Source organism: Alternaria conjuncta (genome assembly GCF_024043145.1).
Source record: "Alternaria conjuncta strain BMP 0040 chromosome Unknown scaffold_32, whole genome shotgun sequence".
NCBI lineage: Eukaryota > Fungi > Ascomycota > Dothideomycetes > Pleosporales > Pleosporaceae > Alternaria > Alternaria conjuncta.
The window spans coordinates 102,251-121,558 of NW_026250121.1; the positions used below are offsets into that span (position 1 = coordinate 102,251).

The 19,308-nt window shown below is 53.0% G+C and overlaps 8 protein-coding genes across 8 annotated transcripts; 3 read left to right on the top strand and 5 right to left on the bottom strand.

Annotated features, from left to right (window-relative positions):
• Positions 1-576: 576 nt before the first annotated feature.
• Positions 577-2,597, bottom strand: J4E85_011251 (uncharacterized protein; the record flags this gene model as incomplete). Its single annotated transcript, XM_051475454.1, has 2 exons — positions 577-2,438; positions 2,486-2,597. The coding sequence occupies 2 exons, from the start codon at positions 2,595-2,597 to the stop codon at positions 577-579; spliced, it is 1,974 nt and encodes a 657-aa protein (XP_051320742.1).
• A 712-nt stretch (positions 2,598-3,309) lies between these two features.
• Positions 3,310-4,685, bottom strand: J4E85_011252 (uncharacterized protein; the record flags this gene model as incomplete). The annotated part of the gene is made up of 6 exons (XM_051475455.1): positions 3,310-3,608; positions 3,668-3,894; positions 3,955-4,279; positions 4,332-4,358; positions 4,425-4,481; positions 4,538-4,685. 6 exons carry the CDS (start codon positions 4,683-4,685, stop codon positions 3,310-3,312), a joined length of 1,083 nt encoding a protein of 360 aa, XP_051320743.1.
• Positions 4,686-5,639: 954 nt separating this feature from the next.
• J4E85_011253 (uncharacterized protein) lies at positions 5,640-6,770 on the bottom strand (the record flags this gene model as incomplete). Its single annotated transcript, XM_051475456.1, has 1 exon — positions 5,640-6,770. One exon carries the CDS (start codon positions 6,768-6,770, stop codon positions 5,640-5,642), a length of 1,131 nt encoding a protein of 376 aa, XP_051320744.1.
• Positions 6,771-8,775: 2,005 nt separating this feature from the next.
• Positions 8,776-9,837, top strand: J4E85_011254 (uncharacterized protein; the record flags this gene model as incomplete). Its single annotated transcript, XM_051475457.1, has 2 exons — positions 8,776-9,525; positions 9,580-9,837. The coding sequence occupies 2 exons, from the start codon at positions 8,776-8,778 to the stop codon at positions 9,835-9,837; spliced, it is 1,008 nt and encodes a 335-aa protein (XP_051320745.1).
• A 392-nt stretch (positions 9,838-10,229) lies between these two features.
• J4E85_011255 (uncharacterized protein) lies at positions 10,230-11,081 on the top strand (the record flags this gene model as incomplete). Its single annotated transcript, XM_051475458.1, has 1 exon — positions 10,230-11,081. One exon carries the CDS (start codon positions 10,230-10,232, stop codon positions 11,079-11,081), a length of 852 nt encoding a protein of 283 aa, XP_051320746.1.
• Positions 11,082-11,340: 259 nt separating this feature from the next.
• J4E85_011256 (uncharacterized protein) lies at positions 11,341-12,723 on the top strand (the record flags this gene model as incomplete). Its single annotated transcript, XM_051475459.1, has 1 exon — positions 11,341-12,723. One exon carries the CDS (start codon positions 11,341-11,343, stop codon positions 12,721-12,723), a length of 1,383 nt encoding a protein of 460 aa, XP_051320747.1.
• An 844-nt stretch (positions 12,724-13,567) lies between these two features.
• Positions 13,568-15,089, bottom strand: ARG1 (argininosuccinate synthetase; the record flags this gene model as incomplete). The annotated part of the gene is made up of 5 exons (XM_051475460.1): positions 13,568-13,625; positions 13,694-14,309; positions 14,357-14,857; positions 14,910-14,948; positions 15,056-15,089. The coding sequence occupies 5 exons, from the start codon at positions 15,087-15,089 to the stop codon at positions 13,568-13,570; spliced, it is 1,248 nt and encodes a 415-aa protein (XP_051320748.1).
• Positions 15,090-15,730: 641 nt separating this feature from the next.
• On the bottom strand, positions 15,731-19,037 carry J4E85_011258 (uncharacterized protein; the record flags this gene model as incomplete). The annotated part of the gene is made up of 3 exons (XM_051475461.1): positions 15,731-16,654; positions 16,703-18,817; positions 18,879-19,037. 3 exons carry the CDS (start codon positions 19,035-19,037, stop codon positions 15,731-15,733), a joined length of 3,198 nt encoding a protein of 1,065 aa, XP_051320749.1.
• Between the last annotated feature and the right edge of the window lie 271 nt (positions 19,038-19,308).

The window sequence follows — 19,308 nt, forward strand, 5'->3', positions numbered from 1 at the left end:
AACATGTATCCTTGAAGTTGCGATGCTTCTCATTCGAGCGTATCTCCTCGCGTAGGGGTCGCATGGAGCGCTGCAAATGGGTTTGGCTCGTCGTTGTTGAGTCATCGTACTGGCAGTGAGAGAATGTAGGATGGGCATTTCGGTACTATGGCTCACGAATGTTGGTGATGCGTGCTAGATCGGGATAAAGGTGAGTGTGTACAAAGACTTTGTACGGTATAGCGCGAGTGATAAGAGTGGCGAAATCGAACAAAGGGTGGTTTGGCAAGACAAAGGGAACAAAAGCGTGGATAACGGAAAGATAGCATAAGCCTCGTCCACGGGAGGTACTGGCGGCAGCGAAGATTTGTGTCGCAATCCTAAGGTTTGCTGGATACACACTATTGTATCTTGCAAATTAGATAGTCTCTAATGTAATGTATACTTCTAGCTATATGAGATTTCCACCTTTGTTTGGAATGCGATAGGCGAAACATTATAGTGCAACGAATTATCGGGGTAACTACGAAAGCTTGAATATGAGCAAAACCTCGCCAAATGCAACACAAGACAAACTCCCTACTCCTTACCATCCACTCAACCCTGCCTCGCCCTCAAATCCGCCTGCCTCCCCCTCATACTCTGAAAGAACCCCTGCATCAACCCCAGATCCATCCGACTAAACTCCCACCACCCCTCCTGCGCCGCATCCGTAGTCCCCACATAAACCTCCCTCGGATGCAACCGCGCACAAGGCCAAAGTCCAAATGGACGAACAGACAGCGTCGCAAGCAGCGGATACACTTCCTCTAGAAGCAGGCTCGACAAGATCTTCATCTCGCCCTTGTATCCCGGCGATACTTGATCGATAAACTCCTGGGAAAGCATGTCGAGTGTCGTGTCGACAAGGCGCACATGGCCGCCATTACTTCCCCACGACGCACCGTACGGCGGCGGGGGTCGTGTTTCCTGGGTTGGCGGATCGACGTGCGATTTGAACGCTTGTTTGTCCACAACGAGGAAATCTTGCGTCCACATACGGCCCAGCGTGGGTAGCATGGTGAAAGTCCGCTTGAAATGTTGTTTCGCAGCTGCGATGTCGCCTTCCGCGATCCCAGCCTCGCGGCCGTCGATGAACATGATTCTAGCCTTGCTCTTGATAGTATCGAAGCCGGAGATCCACGTCCCAGATCGCATGACGTCTTTGGTGAAGTTTTCTTCGAAGGTAGCCCATTCTGCGTTGGTTTGCTCATAGGTGAGGCGGTAGCATACGAAACCCCATGCATCGGGGTTTCTCTCGAGGTTGCGTGGGTTCTTTGCGTAAAAGTCCATTCGTTCACGTAGAATGGTGATCCAGTGTTCTTGCGCGATGGGCTTGGGTGGACCGCAGAGGGCGAGGCGGGTTTCATCGCGGTTCTTCTTGCCTTCTTCGTAGTGGCCGAGCAGGTTCTCGGTGTCGCGGAAACGGGGGTGGGCTGGCTTGGTGAGTTGGCCCATTATGTCCATTTGTTCTGCTAGGGAGGGTGGGTTGGCGGCTTGGTCGGCGGCGGCTTTGTCTTCGGCTTCTAAGATGGCTAGTTGGTGCTTGAAGGACTTGCTTCCCATGATTTGGGACCAGGTGTTTTTTCGTTGGGCTACAGGGAGGTCGGTGAAGACGTTGGTGGCTGTGTAGCCCTTAAAACCGGTCATTGGGACGCCGATCGTGTACTCGAGTCTGGTGAGCATCCCTCTGAGATCTTGGACACACTCGTAGTACTTCTTGCCGGCTCCTCCTATAGCTACTTCGTCGGTTCCAGCGGTTTTGAGAGCATCTTTGTACTGTTCGAAGGCACGCGCTTGAACCTCATCGACACGATCTACAACCCATTGATGCGTCCGCGTTGACATGTTTGTCATCCCGTCGTTCCAGTACTCTGCCCACATTCCAGCAAGATCCAATCTCTCTTCGACGCCATTTTGCTCGCGTCGCAAATTAGCTGCCTTCTGGAATTCGACATATCGGTCGACCATCCAGTTGAAAGCGTCGCGAGTCCGGGTGTGGACCTCCTCGTGACTGAACCATTCAAATATCTTGGTGAGGTCATTGATCAATTCGAAGAGGTTCCTGTAGTTGGCAGGATCATCCATCTTGCGTTCTACCCAGCGATCTCCGCTGATTGGCACCATACCAAGCAAGAGCTTTGCTTTGAGAGGGCGTAGACGCGCGAGGAAGCCCATGTGTGGTGATCTTCGGAGCTCTGGGATTTCTTGCCTCTGCATCAGCGGTGCAATGCGGTCCATGCAACTGTAGTTGTTTCTGTTGAAAGGTGCAGGAGCCCATTGACTGTATGGCGCGGTCAGCAGCCCGTATTCTTCTTGTGTCATGAGTGGGAAAGACGGACGGCCGCCGCCGGATCTGCGACCGCCAGTACTGTAGTCACTAAAGCCCTGTAGGTTTCGCACTGATACGAGGTCCTCCTCTTGTATTTGTTAGTGTATGGTCATGAGTTGAATGGAGGTTTAGTACCATAAACAAGATTGAGCAGCTGTTCGTGACTCCATGATGCATGGTCACCGAACCAGTCCTTCATGTGCTTCTCCGCCGCATCAAGATCCATATTGCGAAGACCTTCTTCCATTGTCTCTTTCCCTCCGGCAGTAGCGGTATGCGATGTTGAGGTGAATTGTTGATAGCGGACTATGGGAATCTGTCTTTGCATTTGTAGACTCGAAGACAGGTACGGTGTAGAACGAGCTATGCTACATCTGGGCACGCGCCAGGCTGCAATGCGCGAGGCCTGTCGGGTCAGCCTGAACGAAGCCATGAATAGAATTTTTTCAAGGCAACGAACGCTCGAGCGCGGAGCCCAGAAGACGTTCACGGGCGGCTGCCTCAGGGTGGATGTAAGGCGTGCCGCGTTATGACTGAAAAGGGAAAGGCGGATCACCGCTAGTTTCCGCGGCGCCACTAGGCAGCGATCTGGACCCAGATCACTTCCCGTCCCAAATCGCTCATTGCTTTTCCCTCGCGAGAGATGCTCTGCGGATGCACACTTCCACTCTCACCCATGCGACGCGTAATGGGTATCATATATGCGGTTTCTGGAGTGCCCAGCTCGTAATGGAAATGTATTGTCATATCCGTGTCTTCCAGTTCACCATATAGCGAAGTGGCTTGCCTTCTCCGTTGCCATCTATAAGCATACAAGATATAGGAGTAATCCGGACAGCACACTCTGACCTCAATGATTGATTGGCGCCAGAACTCCCAGCAAGCTATGCTTTTGTCTATCTCTTTCGCCCAGCACCAAGCTGTCCAGCTTCATTTGAGACTGCGGCTTTTCAAATGAGCTAGTGTTGCGTCACGAAGACCGCGATATCCCTGCCCATCTTGCTTTCAGGTCGCACAATGGCTTCCTCGCTTTCGTTTCCAAGGTCTGTGAGGCCTTCAATCCCATACTTCCTATTGCTGTTGGACTTATTCGACGATGTGCCAAAACGCTTCAACTCAAATCTGCTGCTATATGATCGATCGGATTGTGCGCGAGGCGTGCCGGAAGCCTTGTCGTGACTTCCGGCGCTGCTCCAGACTTTAGGAAGGTAGGTCTTGATGAGGACTTTGAAGGTGGATGCCGAGCTGCATATGATGGCTGCAAAAACACAGAGTCAGCCTTGAGGGATTTGATCAAAGATTTGAGAGGAGACATACCTGCGTAGATCTCGATGCTACACCAGTTCAACGAGTCGGCCATGTAGTACCAAATATCGGCTTCGTCAGAAAGGAAGAGAACGTAATAAAAGCGCACACAGCCAGCTGCAACTGCGACCAGTCCGACACCGAGAAGAGCGCACAGAGCGATCTTTTGACCGCGCGGCATCTGGAGCTTCCAGACGATGTGCATTGGTAGGATGTATATGGCGAAGTCTTGAACGATGCTGTAGGACGCAAGGGTCAATGAGTCTGCATCCAGTCGGTATTTTGGTTGCAATGCTTACTTCATGATGCCGTTGATGTTGAAGAACACTTGCTGCGTGTCCTGCTTGAGGCACTTCTCTGGATGCAGAGTTTGGCCCGCAGGATCCCAAAACAGCGATGGCGGTGTGCAAACGAATAGCAACACAAAGAACGTTACGATCGAGAGTGCAGCTACCCATGCCATTAGGAAGTATACAATCCACCTCGTGGGTCGTCGAGGGTCTAGTCGGTGGTAGAAGACGAGTATGCTGAACTTGACGAGACATATCGCTACAACGTAGAGTAGGCGTGTCGCGAGATTTACCTTCAACATAGGAGTAAGGTCTTCGTTTGAAATGTCGGGTGCTGTAAGATCGTCAGCTGGAGTTCGAGCAGATGATCAGTATCGACTGCTTACTGTGCTTGCCTACACCGTACCAGCCGCCTATGAGCGGGCTGTTAGTCAATCTTGAGCTCAATCACGCCTTCGATTTAAGGCTCGTAAACTTACAAACCATATTAGCAACTGACAGCGAGATGGTGAAGAACGCGCCAGAGATTATCAAATCTGAGTTTGGCTGTCAGCATGCTGCTTGGGAGAATTAGCTATAGAGATCAACTCACAGTCGTCGGTAGCCAGTTTCAGCCGTATCAAGCGTACACGAACATAGACGCGTAGGAATACTACGACACTGGCAATTGCGATGAAGGGAATGCCGATGGCGAACAATGAAGACTGCTTGGTATCACTCTCGAGCCCGCGAGGCTGCATTTGACGAGACATGTTCTGCAGTGGAGATATCTGCGATGGCCAAACACCAAAGAAGAACTGATGCGTGTGGAGAAGTTGTCCTATCCAAAGCCAAGTGCCATTGCAGCCACAGGTGAAGACATAGGTACACCTATTGGCCTACTCGGGGCCACCCGCCGTGCCTCACGGCGTGGGAGAACAGGCTGGCGATCGTTATGTCTGTTGGTAAATCACATGGTAGTCGTTTCGCCCCGGTGCAACGGTCTTGGACGCCTATGCAGTCGCAGCTCGAAATGTTATCTCTTTCGTGTCTGATCACCATCTCACTGGAGCAAGCATGGCTATCCCCTGGCCGCGCTAAGATTGCCGTTGCATTATCTGAATAGAAACAACTTTTGGTGGTCTGTGAGGCTCGGTTAGGATTTTGACGCAAAGATGAGCTCATACTCGGTAGTGTCGCATAAACGTCCACGCCGCACTGACTCGAGGGCGGACATTTCCCCACGCCGTATGCCGTGGCTAAATCCTACACAAGGGACCTGCCGCTTAGGATGGCAGGCAGCTCCGATGGGATGTTATTCCCGACTGAAGGATTCGTGAGCCGCGTACGCTGTTGCATGGAACGTGTCGAGACTATCCTGAGCAGGAAGCGATTTTCATATCTTGCAGACATGATCGCGATGAGAACGAAAGCGGGGATGTCGGAACGTAGTTCTATTCGCATTTTAGGATCACCAGAGTACCCCATTCAAGGGAAAAACCGAACGCCCAAGAGCCTACATCAAGATAAAAGCTTGCGAAGTTGGTGGCCTAACGGCGACGTAGGCTCCTGGGTGTTCAGTTTTCCCTTGTATGAGGTGAGAGGAACTTCAGGATGGCCAGCTGAAAGAGACCGTCCATGCGCAGTATGGATCCTCTCGCTCCATGAACAGGTCTCGAAGATGGCATGCTCAACAGGAGCTCACTCCTCGTGGCTCACTTCTTAGTCGTGCCGATGCAGCTCTCCATTGTTACCATGCGTCTGTTCTCCTTCAGTGCAATCAACTCAGCTTGGAAGTCATCTTCCCAAGCATCTTGCAGTCTCTTTGGCTTCCAACCCAATAGCTTGCGTGCAAGTACCGCTTTCGTAGCTTTATGCCCACCCCAACCCCGCTCCGCAATATCACGACGGCCTGCGGTGAGCTTGTCGGCAATCTCATGCAGTGGCACAGATCGAATCTCCTTCCCCTTGGGAGTACCTTCACGTGGCAAGATACCGTCAGCGAATGCTGCGTCCAGACACCCTTGGTTGATGTCTTTGATGAGTGTGCGCCCGACGGCCGCGAACATGACGCCGTTCTTGCCGGATGGGAGATAACCGACGCCGCGATCTTCGCGTTCGAGGATCTTGCGTACGAGGAGGACATAGATGTCGGCGAGATCGATGACGTGAACCCAATCGAAGTTCGCTGTTTCATTGAGCTTCCAGCCGTATCCATGCTGTACAACGTACATCATGATCAAGGGAATGACCAGGCCTTGCTTGTTGAACAAGCCGGTGCCTTCGCCAAAGATGCATGGTGTGTTGATACTAATAGCCTGTACGCCAGTAGCATCAGCGGCCTCCAAGACGCGCACTTCGGTTGTCCGCTGTGTGTAGGGCTCCATCTCATCAAGCGCTCTCATGAAGCTGAAGATCTTGCCTTTGTCCGTCTCGTCGTTCCATTCTCGTATGGGTCGTGGAGGTTGCGATATGGGACGGTCGGATAGATTGGTGCAACCTGATATGTGTAGTATCCATGGCGCTGGCTTGCCAGCATTGATGCCGCGAGCGAGTCCATTGACAAAGGCAATGGCGCCTTCAGGAATGAAGCCAGAGCCTGTGTTGATGATGATGTCGTAGTTGGACGCTGTGTCTTCGATGAAGGCTACATCTTCTAGACCGGACCATTTGATGGTGTTTACACGGGAGCCGTATACGGTTTTGAGCTTCTGAGCTTGCGTTTCATCGCGGATGAGGAGGTCGAAAGTGAGATCTTTGATACTCGGTGCTGTGTTTGCAATGAGCTGGGCGAGAACAGTGCCGCCAACGTATCCTGTAGCGCCCGTGAGTAGAATCTTGCTCATTGTGAAATCCAGAAGGTTCTCCAATAGGTTCGAGAGATGTATTGGTCAACGAGACCATTTGCTCCCTCAACCAGTCTTGTCTTTCGAGACAGCTCCTCGGAGACTGACTCATAGTCATGCTTCATAGTGGGTACCATGCTGTGGGAAGCGACCCCGGCCATGTAGGATTCTTACACATTGGGAAATAACAACGTCGCGTGGGGTTGGGCAAGGAGCTGGAAGGATTCTTCCGGTTAACCGAGTTGCTTTGAGCGTGCATTGGTCGCATGTCAACTTCCGATATGCGTCCTGCATTAACAGTCGTGACCGTGGGAGGACGTGACCAGGTAGCCGACACTCAGAGAAAGAACGGAACGTCTGGTCGTTGCGGTCAGGCAAAGGGCGGCTATAAATGCGAGCCACATCTTGTCTACCAGGCGGTCGAGTTGTGGTCGACTTCTTCCTCAACACACTGTCGAGCTGAACTGTATGAGGCAAATCCGCCGCTATTCCAGGGGGAGATGCGTTCGTGAGGCACAGCAAGATCGGCTCATGTGAGAGGGAGGGGGTGCACGACCGTCGCTAGTTAGAGTCGAGCTTTCTGGTCGCGACAGTGACATTGACGAAGGGTTGTGGAACGCCTGAGATGTTGATGTGTTGGTCTCGCGAGAGCAACACTAGCAGACGAAGGTTGGATCTCACTACCGCATGAAGACCAGTGGCTGACTGAAATCTTTCGTGTTAATACAGCCGCAAGCCATAACGGCTTTGGGGTGGTCGCAAAGCTGCTACAAACAAAAAAGCATCCGGTGGTTGATTGGGGTTATTCCCACCAGTTGCCCTTACAGAGCGTGGACCGGGCGCCACATGGCCGTGCATGCTACGTTTGTCGTCCATCGCGACCGTATGTTAGATCCGAGTTTCTGATTCTATGAGCAATGGCGCAATGCGAGGGTTGCGTGTGCTGGGCGAGACGAAGTCTGTCGTGTAGATGATGAATGGAGATGGATGAGCGATCGCTCACGCGACGCGTCTCCTTGCAGGCCGACTAGCGCGACAATGGTTCGCGTCAACATGACGTAACCACCGAGGCTCATAAACCCACATGGGCATGAGGTGATAGTGATGGGAACCCATCCTATTTTACCCAAATATCATCGCATTCAATGATGCATCTGAAATCGAACTATTGGAACGGAGACGATGAGTAGCGAGCAACGATTGCGGTGCGCATCGCTCAGCAGGACTCCGCAATTCCTCAAGAGACTTGACCCTTTCTTCTTACTATGCTTACCAGTATCTTTAGTCCAGGTCGATCCTGTAGTACAATATCGCGCTTCGTAGTGTTCATCGCATAGCTACATCAGCGTATGTTCGCAAATCCTGCAAACCAGGCCGACAACTCTGACGAATGCCTCTAACCGTGTAGCGTAGTGTGCTGGTGGTCTTGTACCGCGTCCAATGAGTGTTCAACCTCCCATGATGTCGAAAATCAGGCGTGACACTAGATGCGCCAGGAGAACGAGTTGTCTCGTGAAAACGGGTGGAACGGAATTGGAGGAGAGGCGAACTGCCAGACCCGGAAGCAGTTAGACCAGGTCTTAGCGTCCGCGCTCCTCCCGCCGACTAAACCAGATACCAGCTAGACTGCTCCCCAACCTCCACAGGTTGACCAGAACCACGGCATCATCTGTACGCTTGCATCCACTTATACGATGCACCCATTCAACATACTGTTGTCGTTTCTTGTACGATGTGCTGGGAGCAGCAGCTGAGACACATACCAGACGACAACTTCGCTATACCTGCCGTCCTTGCCGGAACCGCCATCAATCGGCACTCACATCCGGAGAGATCCACACAACACCTTATTGCCAAGCGGGTGACAGCAATCAACGTCATAGGCATCAGGCATGCTTTTTCATCATTTGCCATGTATTCAAAGATGGGGTTTGCTCCAGCTTCGATCTGCATCCAAAACTTCACCTGAGTTGAACTATCCACACGCTCCATCACACAGCGTGCCATGTCCAACATCAACATCACCAACGAACGAGAATCTTACCAAGCCGTTTTCGCACTCGATGTCATCACGGCAGCCGGCGCCCTGATCTTCCTTGGTCTGGCTTCGAGACCTACCTTCCAACGGATCAAACAGCGCCGCTTCACCGCACCGGGCAAGAACAGCGCGCGCGATGGCCCGCTAAAGACGACACTGGGAACGTATCTCTTCCTCTGGCCAGCGCTTCTCTGTCTCTTCGTCGCGTACCTATGTCGCTTCATATCCGATGTCCTGAAGACGAGCGGAACAATCGACTACGATGCGGACCTGGGATGGAACGGGCGTCGCGGCTACACTCTCACAGGCAGTGACTACGCTTCGAGCATCTCAGCGCTTACTTTCGCGACAACACTTGCTACCATCTTCTTTACTGTGTTGCTCAACGGCGGCGTCTGGATTCACTCTAGTCATGTCCAAGAGAACGGTACGGGTATCTCGACACCGAAGACCATGTCGCGTATCTGGAACACGTTCATCATGGTTGCCATGTTAGGCACCGGTGTTGCAGCTTGGGGTCTGGGTCTAGAGGCACGAGACATCAGTACCGGTAGCTCAGGCCCGGATGCGCTCTTGTCTTGGTCAAACGTCATGCATCATGACCGTGCGACGAGGATCACCTATATCGTGCACGAAGCTATCGTTGTGGCAGCCAGTCTGAGTGTTTCCATCGAAGTCTGGAGGGAGTATGGTACCACGAATAAGAATGCTCACGGTGTAAGTCAACCTTTTTCCTACAATGTCTCTGGTCTTGAAACTAACGCTCCGCAGTCACCTGAACGCAACGATCTCGCTCGTTTCGCTTTCACCGTCGTACCCCTCATATGGCTTCGCGACATCTTCATCATCTACGATATCATCCTGCTCTACGTCGACACCTCTGGATGGTCGGACAGTTCCGTCTTGGCTACGACCTTCCTGCTCGTCATCTGCAGGCAGTTTGCCAACCTAGCCATCTTGGGTATGGTGCTCTGGGGTGCTTGGCGAATGGGCCGCAGTGTTAGTATGTTTGGTGGAAGCTATGCTTGAGTGAGACAGCTACTCGCGGGCTTGTCGCATCATGAGACTACGTAAATCATGGCAAAATGCTCCAGACTCTCGATCAGGGACACAGCGTAACGGTATATAATTTTCTTTGTATGATGAGTAGATGTAGGATAGCTTTGGCACATATGAGATTGTAATAGACTGGTAATTGTTTCATTGCTGCATTGTCATGGGATCAGAAAGTACGCCAAAGTGAAGCCTGGCCAAATGACCGAGCCTTAAGACCAACGAAACACAGCCTATACGAGACAATTTGTCTCAGTCTAGCACTTTCTTCACCCTTATATATTGCACAGTAATTGCCTTCCTTCAGATTTTCACTCCTATCCGGCACATTAGCTACTCAAATCATAAAAGCACCATCACTGACCAACATGAGCGACAGCGAGATGACCGACCTAGCGGACCAAGTCAACGATATCGAGGTCCCGCTAACCGCTCAAAGCAAGGCACAGCGCAAACGGCAAGAAGAAGTTACAAGCCTCCTCGGTACTGACATGGCAGGTCTAGCGGAAGAGTTCATGGACATCGCAACAGTCAGCCACCCTTCTCCATCCTCCGAATTACATGACCACGAAGATCCAGACTCACCATCTTCTCCGCGCTCACCCCTAGCCATCGATAAATGGATTAGTGAGTCTGAAGATGACGCGCGAACGCCGGAGGAGGACAACGCTTCGCTAGAGAGAGCTCTGCGGGAATTAGAAGAGAAGCGAGCTAAGTCGCGACCCAAAGCACCGAAAAAGCGTAACTATGGTCGAGTTGGTCGGAGCGGTAGAGCCACGAAGCTCGCAATTCGAGGTGGGCCCCCGAGGGAAGTGCGGGATGGCAGCAAGCTGCACACGGAGAAACGTAACTATGGTCGGGTTGGTAGCAACGGTGGAATTATAAAGAGAAACATGGTAATTTGTGGTGGGCGCCCAGGGAAGGTGCGCAGTGAAACTAAGGTTGGTAGTAGCGGAACTACAGAAACAGATATGGTGATCCGTGGGGGGCGCTCGGAGAAACCGCGGGATGACAGTAACGTGCACGCGGATAGGCGGACAAGCCAGGCACCAAAGGAAGCCTACCGTAAGCGAATGCCACCTGTAGAACCCGTTGCCGATTCGATCTGGGAGAATCTGGAACATGAAGCGTGGCTGCAACGAGGAGGCAGGAGTTGGTCTACGGAGGCAGTCGCTGATTTTGGCCGAGACGAGAGGGACATGTACGCGTGCTTTAGGTAGGCGTTTCTCCAGAGCAAGGAAATACAATATTGGTATGTTGTTTGCTGTGTGTAGCGTAGAAGAAACACCTATGGTTGAACGTTGTTGAACCACGGATAGATATTCTTACCATGTCCCAACTCGTATCTTCTAGCGAACTTGACTGCGCGTGCTGAAAACGCTGCGTATAAATCATGCTCGCCAACATCTGCAATCTTATTAGCAACATTTTTTTTTAACCTTACTGACATATCTTTCCCTGGTAATCTAACCATTCAAGATGGCTCCCGACACAAGCACAAAGCCTAACCAACGCAAACGTCGCAGTGCAGACTCGACACCACCACCACCGCGGCGACAACGGCCGCTTCTTCCGGGATCGCCAAGGGCAAGACGGGATGCCCACGGTAACATTACAAATGCAGCTTACCTGAGTGAGGCCACACTCGCGCGCGAGCAGGGGCTGAATAGGCCTCAGGTTCTGCCAACCAACGCGGCTCCTGGTTCTCCTGGTCCTAGCCCAGCTTTTCGACAACAGTTGGCCGCCATCCATACGCGAAGAGAGCATGTGGACCAACCACATGTAGCGACCAACGTGCAGTATGGTCGTAGGTCGGCGCCGCAGAATAGCGTGCGCAGCCAGCGCTATGCTCCATATCCGCTTGCACCTCCAAACTATCAGGCTGCCCGTCCCGGAGCAGGATATGCGCCGCCTGCTGTTACGGCACCAGCCTCGCGTCTGAATTTCATACAGCCGCAGCAGCAATATCAGCAATACCAGCATTATCCGCAACAACAATTTGGTAACTTCTTCCCTGATGCGGATCTGATGAGATTTCCTTCGAACTCGAGTCAGGCTACTTTGGGCCATGGCCCTTCGAATGCTATGGGGCATCAGCCTTCAGGGAATGGCTTCCAGGAAAATGCCTTGCGAGCTGAGGACTTTGAGTCAGCCGGACTGAACTTGGATGCAGTTCAGAATGAGGAATACGATGAGAATGCCGGGGAAGTCCAATTCCTGTCTGACTTTTCGGAATTCCAAAACTTCTTGTTGGGTCCATCCGGGGTGGTGGCTCCTCTTGAACCGTCGGATGGGTCGTACAGCCTCGATCAGATGGCTTCACGTCCGATCTTCCATCGGTATCCCGCTCCTGCTCCTGCTCCTGCTCCCGGTTACCAGCAACCCCTCCCGGAACCTACCTTTACCGGCTACAATGCCCCTGGGGCTTACCAAAGTCCATATGCGCCGATCATGTATGCTCCACAGCCTGCGCATTTCCATCCGCAACAGCGACCGGGACCGATGTACGCGCCAGGCCCCGTCAACAACGTCGTCATACCGCAGCCAGGCACGATGTATGCGCAGAACTTCGTCAATAATTTCCCGCTACAACAGCATCAACCCACCATGTATACGCAACCATACCCGCGACAACAGCCGACCGCGCAACAACCCCAGGTCAGCTCCAACTACCCTCTTACCGCCTACAACCCACCAGCGGCCTACACAGGACCTTCCTCGCGACAGCCAGGGAACTACAACGGCAGCACCGGGCAGGCGCAACAGTTGGATGCGGTATCCGGGAGACGACGGTCAAGCTTGTACCTTACCACCGAGGAGTGGGTTGAGGCGCAACGAAGGCAGCATCCTTCCGGTGAATAAGGATGCAGACGGAAAAGGGGATGAGAAGGGGATATGAACGCGGAGTACAAAGGAGAACAATGGGAGATGAACAAGCGCGCACACAACAAGACGTCTAGAAATGACGAGTGACGCGAGATGGAGAAGGCTGAAGAAGAGAGAGCAGAGAAGACGCGGAGATATGGAGACTGGAGCTGCGAAACTGGCGTGGATCCAGTAAGAAGATGGAAAGGAAGAGAAGACGACAAGCATGCACCGGGTACAAGCTACATCATCAACCGCATCCCAACCAGTCCGCGCCATACCACACTACTGAATCTTCATCAACTTCCCGAGCAGAAGCTTTTGCAGACAGACAAGCAAGAGCGATGACCTTCGTCGCAATCCTGAGTGTGAGGATGGTCTTAGCGGTACCGACACCCCGATAACCGATATCGGAACGCTCGTCATAGCTTCAACCCGCATTTGGAAATTAGTTCTTGGCGGTCGTTGCAGCCAATGAGGTTGTTGCAGTACATTGGACTTTGCTAATGTAAATCTACACATTAGAGATCGAATGGGCGTATTAGGGTGGCTTTGGCTGAGCTATGTCGACGGTATAGATGCTCTGTGACAACAGGCTCAGTGGATCTCATGATACCAAACACGCAGACATTTGGCCCGAATAGTAGTATGACTTTTATCATTGGTATCTATTTTATTCATCTCGTCGTACTCGTCGAAACGGTGCATTCCCCCAACCCTAACTTGACTTCGGCTTGGGCGTAACCTCAGGACTCGCATAAGTAACCTGATCATGCATATTCTCACGATGAAGCCACCTCCGCCAATACGTCAGCGTCGTATGCATATCAGACGAAGCCTTCTAAGCCCTCGACATGTTCTCGCCCTCCTCCGCCTTCTGGAGCCCGTACTTCTTGAGACTATTTCACGTTAGCAAACCATCCACAAACCATCCATACCCTCCAAGAACAAGGACGTCTAAACTCACCGAATGCTCTGAATAGCAATAAAGCCCGTAGTATCCATAGGACTAAAGTTATCCAGCGTATCCATACTAGCCTCCTCCTCAGAGTACAGCTTCTCCGTCTGACTGGACCGACCAAGCACATACGCGTTACCCTTGTACAGCTTCAACCTGACCTCGCCGTTGACCCTGCGCTGCGAGAAGAGCAGACTGTTCTCGATGAACTCGCGTTCGGGCGAGAAGTACATGCCGTTGTAGAGCTGGTAGCTCCAGTTGTGGGACACGAACTGGTCGCGCAGGTTGCGCACCTGGGCGTCCATGACGAGGCCCTCGAGGTCGAGATGGGCGAGGCGGAGGATGGTCATGGCGGGGGAATCGTAGCAGCCGCGGGATTTGAGGCCGATGAAACGGTTCTCGACGATGTCGATGCGGCCGATGCCGTGGGTGAAGCCGAGTTTGTTGAGCGCGGTGAAGAGCTCGACGGAGTCGGTGTAGGTCTGCGAGGGGGTGGTGAGTTTGACGGGGATGCCCTTTTCGAAGTGGACGGTTATGTCGGTGGGTTCGTTGGGGGCGTTGAGGGGCGAGTCGGTCATGGTCCACATGTCGTCGGGGGGAGACACGTCGGGGTCCTCGAGGATGCCTGTTCTATTAGCCTTAAACATACAGTCTAGATATGTGATGTCTTACCGGCCTCGTAGCTGCAGTGAGCCAAGTTGGCGTCCATAGACCAGGGCTTCGCCTTAGTAGACGTAACAGGAATACCATGCTTCTCAGCATAGTCAAGCAGATCCTGCCTGCCCTTGAAGCGGTCGCAGAACTCCGGCAGCCTCCACGGCGCAATAACCTTGATAGTAGGCTGAAGTGTGTAGAAAGCCAGCTCGAAGCGGACCTGGTCGTTGCCTTTGCCCGTGCAGCCGTGCGAGACGAACCCACAGCCTTCTTGCTGCGCGACGCGGATCTGTGCGCGGGCGATGACGGGGCGGGCCAGCGAGGTGCCGAGGAGGTAGCGGCCTTCGTATGAGGCGTTGCACTGGACGGCGCGGAAGCAGAGCTCCTCGACGAACTCCTTTTGCAGGTCTAGGATGACCATCTTCTTCGCGCCGATCTTGAGCGCCTTCTTCTCCACCTCGTCCCACGGCTCTTCCTGGCCGACGTTGGCGAGGAAGCAGACGACTTCATAGCCCTCCTCTTTGTCTACGCGTTAGATTGTGTTGTGTGTCTGAATGTGCTTCTGACGTACCGATGAGCCATTTCAGGATCGTGGAGGTGTCGAGGCCGCCTAATGGCTCGGGTTAGTTTGTTGGCTCTGAGCAAGTTGAACGCAGGTGAACGCAGAAAGGCAGTTGACGCAATCGGCATAACACCAGCTGTTATAGGAATACTCACCAGAGTAAGCAAGGCAAACGCGTCCCTTTGACATATCTGCAAGTGTTGGGTATATAGAAAGTGAGAAGAAAAGAGTCAAGAAGAGTCAATTGAAGGAGGGGTTGCGGCGTCTGGGGAACGACGGGTGTGGAGAGTCAGAAACCTTATCTTATCGGCACAAAAAATGTTCGGTCCCTCACCATCCCTGCTGCCCGATCATCGGCTTGTCAGCCTCACGACGGACCTGAACTCTGGATAGCCCTTAGTAAAAGTAGCTGGAGTTCGTGTCGCGGTTTGCAGCTTGCAGTATATATACTATTAAAACTCCATTAGTAGGCAGCATCTAAGGTAATGTGTACTCCTGCACTTAAATACATGACACAATGCGACACAAACCGTAGCTATCCCTAGTGCCTACCTTACCGTATCGATTTGCTCAAACACCACAGTAAGTTCACACACAAACGTAACAAGCCACTAATGCGTCTCAACGGAATGATATTCGACAAGGTATATAATCCCAACGCCAAGTATGCAATGCCCCGTTCGTCCCAGAGCATAATTCGTCGCACGCGCAAAGTATAATCTGAACCAGACTGTCGCTATACCCAAACTACCCAAGATGCAGCGCCAAAAGTCAAATACGCGTAAACACTTCGCCTGGTGCGCTGAATGCTTATGGAATAAACGCTGTGCTTAGAAAGCACCACCGGCGACCCTCTCCCTCTCATAGAACACAATATACGCCTTCTCGTTCTGCAGACGGTTGTGCGGCGGAAGATTCCCAGGATCAAAGTCCGTGATCTTATCGTCGTTGAAACTGCGCCAACATCCTCTAGACTTATCCTTGACGAACGCGATGTAATGACCGCTTCCCAGCGTAGCACCGATATGCCAGATAACAGCGTAGGCGTTGTAGACATACGGCCCATTCATAGTAGGATCGCTCTTGACACCAGCAAGCTGCGCAGGTCCATCTCGGGCCTTTTCCGACACATATCTTTCTTGTTCTGGTGTCATGGGTGGCTCAACAAAGGGACCCATGTCGAGACGTTGGAGCGGGAAATTGACAGGCGTCCGGACTTTCCGTGCGCTTTCGGTGCGCGATGCGCTGAAACGTTTGAAGTGGATGACGAGGGTGTCGGGGGCGCGGGTAATGGTGATTTTCTTTACGGCTTCGCGGTCTTTCTTGCATCGAGGGCAACGCCATAGTTCGTCGCCTGCTAGACGCTCTGGTGCGCAGTATGAGTTGAGACAATGGCGCAGGTCGCATTCGCCGTCCCGAGGAATCTCCACGCTGATACTCCAGAAGGCTTCGTATGTTGTACTCGTCACGCCGCATGTCTGGCACGTAAGTTGTGAGGCGTGTTGACCGGCGAAGAGACCACCGATGACGGACATATCCCGATGTTGGTATCGTCGCCACTCAATCATTGCCGAATACTGGCGGGGAAACCTCTCTCGTTGTAGCTCTTCCTGGTCCGACAGTGGCTTGAGTGGTGGTTTATTCCAGGTCAGGTTCAAGTCTTCGTGCATATAGTCTAGAACGAACTCCAGGAACTCCTTGGCGTCTTGCTGCTCGTCAATGCCCCACTGCGAGTTGAAGTGTCCGCAGATGCGCTGTTCAAAGTTAGCCATGCCTATCTTCTGCTTCCATCTTTGACTTACCCTGAATGTGCTTGGGCGCACGGACGTGACATCGCCCTTGTAAAGATTAGACAGTAGTGTCGCGTACGCCTCTGGCAAGATCCCTTTTGTTCCCTTCCAGTTGTCTCGTTGAAGATCTCGTTGATATCGTCCGGTGAGGAACAGGTCTGAAAGCAATAGATGCCCACTGAGACACTGCACCACCGAGTTCATGTAGCACGTGACGCCAAAGTTCAGCAGGCCCGTCCTATGTAGCCTCAGGTTACTAAATTGAGGTTGTCCGTTGTAGACGACATTGCGGTTCTGTTCTTGCCGATCGTGTACGCCACTGTAGCTCACCCTAGGAACAGAAGGCGGCGGACGAGAAGGTGCGACAGGTATGGCAGGTGCGACGTATTGATTGGTCGACTGAAACTTCGACGGGTACATCATGGATGATTGCTCGGCTTCAACATCGGGGTATCGGCGTAGGAACTCTTCTGTCGAACGGTAGAAATCCTGCGTGGGTTCGTCCTCTTCTTCACCATCCGCCGGAGGAACCTCCACTGCAGCACGCCCCTTTCGAGCTTCCTCTAGCCATTGCTGCTGCTCTTCTTGGTCCATGGGAACGTATTCGCGTTTCGATCTTCTCTGTGTGTTGTTCCTCGCAATATGACTGGCAGCTGGCGATCGTCGGATAGCCCGAGCCCGCGTCGGACCAGCAGCCACTTGTCCAGCAGTGTTTGATGTCTTCAAAGCCTGTGGGCCCACCAGGTCCATCCAAGCATCGAGACCGCCTTTGAGAAGAACCGGAGGTCGCCTGAGCGGCTTGTCTGCATTGAACTCGTGCAGGGTATCGAATAATCGCTTCAACGCGATCTCGCTATCAGATCGGTTGTGTCTATGCATGAAGTCGATGTTCCTTGTCGACTCATCGTAATATACGACCACATCAAAGTCGGCCCTCTTGTCGAACATGTCCTGTTCCTCGTCTGGGGATATGATGAGACGGTCTAGAAGCTGTTCGGCGGAGTCGCCATCGCGCAAGGTCAAGGGCTCTATGCACATGATGTTCCGGACAAAGATGTGTCCCGCGTCGAAGTCTGTCCTGTCTCGTACGTCGATGGTTAGTACATTGTACATGCGGTAGTAGTCGTAAAGCATGCTAGCATCAATCTCAAGTTCAACCGTCTTGCTGACAGATCTTGTTCTTCCATTGCCGTCTCGGAGGGTCTGCGCGGGAAAGTATGAGTCAGGCGCACTGTTTGCGTTCGGTGCATAGGCTGATGCACTTGAGGCGGCGAGTGAATTGGTACGGCCCCCGGTTCCGTTCAAACTCCTGGGTGTACTCCGAGGTGCGTTGATGCTCGAAGGACCTGAGATGTTCCTCGCTGGACTATAGGTAGGACTAGGCTCTTTCGGTAGCGAAGCCGCGAATTGTGTATCTAGAGGCAGTTTCGGCGGCGGCGGAGGCATGTGAAGGGGCGGCGGTGGCATGCCCCGTGGACCCATAATCCGGTTCGTAGAGTGGTAGTCTGCAGGAGAGGGCATCTTGACGGACAGATCTTGGCTGGGGCGAGGCGATGTATCAACTAGCGGGCCGGTCCCTCTCAGATTCGCAAACCGCTGAGCAAGGTCATTCACTCCATTCACATTTGATATGCTCTGGTGCACAGCCCGCCCATGCAGCGATTGTGGCTTCGGTTGCACGGGGGGTTTTCTACGTGAAGAATCCAGAGAGGCCGCAGGTGAAGCTCGACCGTTTGGCAGCCCGGTGGGGACTTCAGGAAGCATTAGCTCGTCGTCTTTCCGCATCGCGATCATGCCATTGCGGTTGCTCTGTGTTGTAGAGGGGGGTGTAGAGGTCGTCCTGTGGTGTGCGCCATTCCTCTTGTTGTCGTTCTTTATAATGTCCTTTATGCGCACAAACCGCTCTTCGTTTGACTTGATCTCTTTCATGAGCTCGTTGAAGTCGCGGTGGATCTGGCTTCGGCTGCCGTTGATCTTGTCGTAGTAGTCGCGGTGGGTGGGTATCAGTTCGGCAACGATCTGGTATGCGACAATGTATTCCCAATAGGCGCCGGCGGGAGAGCGGTTGTTGAGCATGTTCTTGGCCGAATTGAAGTGCCCCCTGGCTCGTTCAAGGAGGAGTTTGATCTGTGATGGTCAGCGACTGGCGCATGAACGTGTTACCTCTGAGGCGGCGTTGGATGAGTACCGAATGGTGTTTTAGCGACTCGGCCGTGTCTGTCGCAGAGGCTATGATTTCGGCGATGGGCGGGAATGGGCCAACTGGGCCTCTAGAGTCACCAGCGCCGTCGCCGCTTCCCCATCCGTCTGCGCCGACGCCGTGCGCGCCATTGGTGTAGCCGTTCATGGCGGTGGTGGTGGTGTGGGCGGGCGAAGGAGGTGCTGAGGGCGGCGGAGGAGGTGCCGCACTCACAAACACACTTTAATCGGCGGGCAGGCGTGCATGTTCTCGAGTCCGAGCAAGGCGCACCTGGGTGTATCGAGACCCGCAGTCGAATACGCGTACGTGTGGCCAGAGAGGCAGTGTTGATCGGGAATGCGGGGCGGATCGGGTAGCGCGTGATTGGGCAGTGGCGTGCAGTCACGGGCGGCGATTCTACAGCAGCGGGCGGGTTCCA